The following is a 4,796-nucleotide window of genomic DNA, read 5'->3' as shown; positions in this document are numbered from 1 at the left end:
ATATATTTAATACCATCATAATTCCAATACAACTAATCACAACATAAATAATCCCGACATATTAACTTGTATTTAAACAAAACGACCAGGTAACACTTCACAGTACTTTGTCCATCTTGGAATTATTCCTATTTAACATAGCATTTTGTGCTCTGGCGTCTTTGATTTGCCAGTTGAGGAGTTTTTTACCAGGTGTCTAATAAATGGAATACTAACAGTTCAAACATTTTCTGCAATGTCATATTATTAGGCTTATAGCAGGTTACATGTCTTATCTGCAAATGATTTATAGCAGGTTAATAGTATTATATTAAGCCAAAAAAAAAGAACTTTAGAAAAATAGTTTGAAGATTGAACATTGCTATGGACCTTAGTTCCGCTTGTACCAAGCCAATGTTTTCATCAACAAGAAAACATCACGACCTGACAGGCAGTAACATACAATGAAAATGTACACCTCAAAGGTTACACAGGTACCATTATAAAAGTCATACTCCGAACTCGCAATGGAAATCTACTAATAACATCTCCAACTTAATCCTCCGCTATTCCTGAAAGAAGCTACTTCCATAGTAAGGCTGCATCTGCCAGCCAACATGAAGGATCTGATTTTCCATGCTGTAACTTGTAGCTCAGGCACTTGTTGATGGACGTTTTTTTGAGTTATTCTTGGGGCGAACCTTCAAAAATGCCTTGTCCAAATCCTAACATAATGTAAATTTCCGATAAGGATATTTGAAATGACGTGTTATTCAGCCCAACAATCGTAAAGGAACTAAAAATAATTACCTGACCCTGGACAAGACCATGGTCCTGGTTTGATGCATCTGTGCTCCAAAGCCTCTCTAAGTTGTAGTATGCTCTCACTTTCTCATCAAGTGCATGGATTACTAATTTGCCTATTGCAGTTAAATAAAATCAACAACTGATAGTAGAATACTAAAGAGTTCAGCAGAATCTGAGAACTAACAAGTTTCGTAATTGACGACTAGTAAAATCACTTCCTGCACTCACTCATATTGATCTATGCAATTCATCACTATCAGATTACAGAAGGTAGCACTCTCAATTGGCCGAAAATAGTATTTTCGGCAAACTTGGTACATGTACATCAGACAAAATATAAGCACAAGTCAGTATCAACCTGACTTATATAATGGAAATCATAATCCAGCCACGGAGCACCTTACTGCTGAGTAACAGCATGAGAGATGGTAGAAAATGATTGTAGATTACAGTTCATCGTCCATATAGCACCAAAATTAATGTTAGAGGATACCCTTATTAAACTAGATCAACAAACCATGGAAATCAATTCTTTTACTAATACAAATATCACAACTGTCATAATGGCAGCGATTAGAAGCTAATGAAGTGTCATAAAGCATGAAAAATTGATAGAATTTAAAAGTTATATGATCAAATCAAGAACTCTTATAAGCGCAGAACCCTTGATGGACCACACCAATTGAAGCAACTTGGGAAACTACTTTTCCCTCTGACAAAGAACACTTACAAGCATGTATTTATGTTGCAAAAGCTCTTCAAAAAGTTCTACAGATAGATCTTTCTTGTAAAAAGTGAACCATCTTCAGAATTTACCTGAATGAATCCTCGGAAATAAATAACCACGTAATGCACAATGCTTTATCACATTTTATGAATCCAGATCCACAAAATTCTTTAAATTACCTAGATAGTGTTTCAAAAATGAAGAATTTAATACCAGAGTCGATTACAATCCACTTCCCCCCTTCTTGCCCTTCCACACTGGGTAACAACATTCTCTTTGATCCTTTCTGCTTTTGTTTAACCTGTTCATCAAACAAAATAAGTGAAGTTATAGAAAAGGAAGATGATTCTTCAAGTAAAATCGTTAAAATATTTATTCACAGTAGTTCAACACTAAACATGCATTGATGTTCATTTCACAGTTTATCTCCTAATAAACCGTTCTTACAAGTTCTCCTAACCTTGAACGATAAAGATGCACAGAACTTATTTCCAGATTCATTTTTCTTTGGATAAGATAACACATCAAAGCTATATGAGATGCTTGGCAAAAAGGCATGTATAGAAAGTTTCTAGGAGTCAACTAGTGTTGTCAAAGGCGTGCTTAAGCCTTGAAGCGATGTGCAAAACATGTTGAGCGCTTCGCCTCGCCTAGCGGGCACTTCAATGTCGTCATCAAGGTTCTAAGGCATACTTTTCCTTGTCAATAAGCACAATGCTGAAGAGGCGACAACGGACACTAAACAATTGATATTTCACTTTATCATTTTTTTTTAAAAATTTCTGTCCATATATTTGTTATTCGTGCTTATATTATTGGTGTTGGACTACACATCCATATTAGTATTTTTTCTCTATTTGTGTCTTTCTTTATTAAAGCCCACGCTTTATTTGCGGTTAAAGCCCCAACAGACCGTAGAGCTTTTTTGCGCTTTTCGCCGTTGATAACACTGGAGTCAACACAAGTAGATCTTCCTTTTGTGATAAGTAACAAGTTTCAAGGAGTCAACCACAGGTAGATACTCCTTTTCTAGTAAGTAACAAGTTTCAAGGAGTCAACCACAGGTAGATACTCCTAATGTATATTCTTTCAAGAGCCCATAGTTGACAATTCATTTTACCAAAAATCCTATGTCTGGTCTAGTGAATCTGATATGTTGACTGTTATTTGCTTTTCATTCCTGTACTGTCACGAGATCCCACCGCTTTCTTGGTAGATTGCAAGCTCAATACTAAGATCGCAGCTAAAATTAATCACAGGCACTATATTCTTTTCTTTGGGAATACATTGATACCTAGGCTTCAATACCCATTATCAGTCACCTAACAGGTTCCTCAACTGACCTAACAAGGACACCAGAAAGTTCATCTTCCTTCATCTTTATCTGTCGCACATCCTTCCGCTCAATAAAACAGTATATATTACAGTGAGACAATTCCAGGTTCCACCAGCGGAATTGTAGCCTCTCCATCCGAAGGTTACCAGGATTGCATCTCTCTTTTTCAGTTGTGCTGTTGCATGCATTTTCCCAGTCCACAATCTGGAATAGACATTAATATTTCCCCTTTTCTAGTCTCTGTTTTCTCTTTTACAGACAAACTCCTCCCCTGAAATATGCAGTAAATTGCTATAATATGGTGAATCGTGTGAAGGTAATGTCCTTTAAGATGGAAGTGAACGAAGTAAAGGTCCTATCTTTTTTTTTTCTCTCAGACGCAGAGGCGTGTGCTAGCATTCAGCCTTGCCTGCAGGCACTGAGATGAGACATGCAATGCAGCAGAATGAACAATAGAGCTATGTCAGGAACTTCAGCTTTGCTAGCCTTTTCCTTTGCAGTGGCTATACCTCCTCTCACCCAAGCCTTTCACAAGCTTCAAAATGAAAACCAATAATTGAACAGACACCCCTTACCCAAGCTAAAATTTTAAAATGACAAGAATATCTGTTTTCTGATAGGGCATGACAGTTTAATGCATTTTCAGTTTTCCATTTCCTTTGACAGACAACAGTAGGTAAAGTTAGACGAATAAAATAACAAACACTCAACAGATTTCTCCTCAAAATACCCAAACAAAATAAGAACAGGGAACTTTCTATTTCTGGGAACAAAACTGGGATATTTGTGTAAGTAACACCGGTGCCCCCCCCCCCCCCCCAAAAAAAAAAAAAAAAAAAAAAACCAAACAACCCCAAGTGCCAGGTATGCTACTTTATAAGCCATAAAAGTTATCATCCTCTCAATAGCAAGGTGTTGCCTAGCGGTCTATGTGGCTGTAATGGACCATGAAAGACCAGGATACCCATAAAAGTACAAAAACTAGGTGATTTTTTTCCATCTGTCTAAACCTTGATAGACTATGCTAGTGGAAGCTGAGATACCTAGTGGATTATCCAGTGCGCGCAAGTTAGCCAGCCACCAAATTTATCTATACACACACACACACACACACACACAGAGAGAGAGAGAGAGAGAGAGAGAGAGAGAGACTAATCGCTGAATAAATGAAAAAGAAACTGAAACAGATCTCCACATTTCTAGTAGCTAAATTCACATTATTAATAGCAAGCAAAGGAAAACGAACCTGCCTTGTAAATTAGGGCTTGAGCAATGTTCCGAACGTGCCAAGCCGATCGACCAGTAGCAACAACCATGAAATCCGCAAAATCAACGTGTTTAGGTATAGGAATAACTTTGACGTTATCAGCTTTAACGTCTTTAAGGATTGTCTCCACTTCTTCCAGTTTCAGTAACTCTCCGCCGCGGATTTCTTCAACGTCGCCGTCATTGACGGCGGCGGACGATAGAGAGCGATTGAGCATTGAAAACCCTAGCTTCCATTGTTGCTGTGTTGCAGGGGAAGAAGAGAAGCTTCGAGATCTTACAACCGACCACATGGGATTACTGCTCTGCCGCACCGTGAAATGAATACAGCTAAACCCAAAACCCTTTATGAGAAGGAAATTTTCTATTCTTTTGAATTTGAGTTGGAGAATTTGGCTGTATTATTTTTATCTAAATAAATTTTGAATGATTAGATTCTACATTATTGATTAACCTCATTCTAATTTATCTAAAATATCAATTTGTTTATCTGATATTCACTTGTCACTTAGTTAGCTACAACAGTTAGTGCTTAACCATAGTTAGCTTTCATTTATTTTGTAGTACATGATAATTTACTATAATAATTAATTAATATACTTAATATCTAGCTATCTATTCTACTATGCACCTAACGATAATGTCTAGTAAATAGGAGAAAGAAAAAAAAAAACCATTGCC

The 4,796-nt window shown here is 36.9% G+C and overlaps 1 protein-coding gene across 1 annotated transcript; it reads right to left on the bottom strand.

Annotated features, from left to right (window-relative positions):
• Positions 1-291: 291 nt before the first annotated feature.
• On the bottom strand, positions 292-4,523 carry LOC107796149 (protein Iojap-related, mitochondrial). Its single transcript, XM_016618891.2, has 4 exons — positions 4,100-4,523; positions 1,727-1,814; positions 790-899; positions 292-704 (listed from the first exon to the last, which is right to left on the bottom strand). The coding sequence occupies exons 1-4, from the start codon at positions 4,406-4,408 to the stop codon at positions 633-635; spliced, it is 579 nt and encodes a 192-aa protein (XP_016474377.1). The 5' UTR covers positions 4,409-4,523; the 3' UTR covers positions 292-632.
• Positions 4,524-4,796: the final 273 nt, after the last annotated feature.

Source organism: Nicotiana tabacum, chromosome 15 (assembly GCF_000715075.1).
Source record: "Nicotiana tabacum cultivar K326 chromosome 15, ASM71507v2, whole genome shotgun sequence".
Taxonomy (NCBI): Eukaryota; Viridiplantae; Streptophyta; class Magnoliopsida; order Solanales; family Solanaceae; genus Nicotiana; species Nicotiana tabacum.
Note: the sequence above shows the minus strand (reverse complement) of the source record. Positions and strands in the feature narration are given on the sequence as shown.

Coding starts and splice junctions, on each gene's coding strand:
- LOC107796149 (XM_016618891.2), bottom strand. CDS start 4,408: ATGTGGTCGGTTGTAAGATCTCGAAGCTTCTCTTCTTCCCCTGCAACA. Junction 900..1,726: donor GTGGATTGTAATCGACTCTG/GTATTAAATTCT, acceptor TAACTGCAATAG/GCAAATTAGTAATCCATGCA. Junction 705..789: donor ATGGTCTTGTCCAGGGTCAG/GTAATTATTTTT, acceptor ACATTATGTTAG/GATTTGGACAAGGCATTTTT.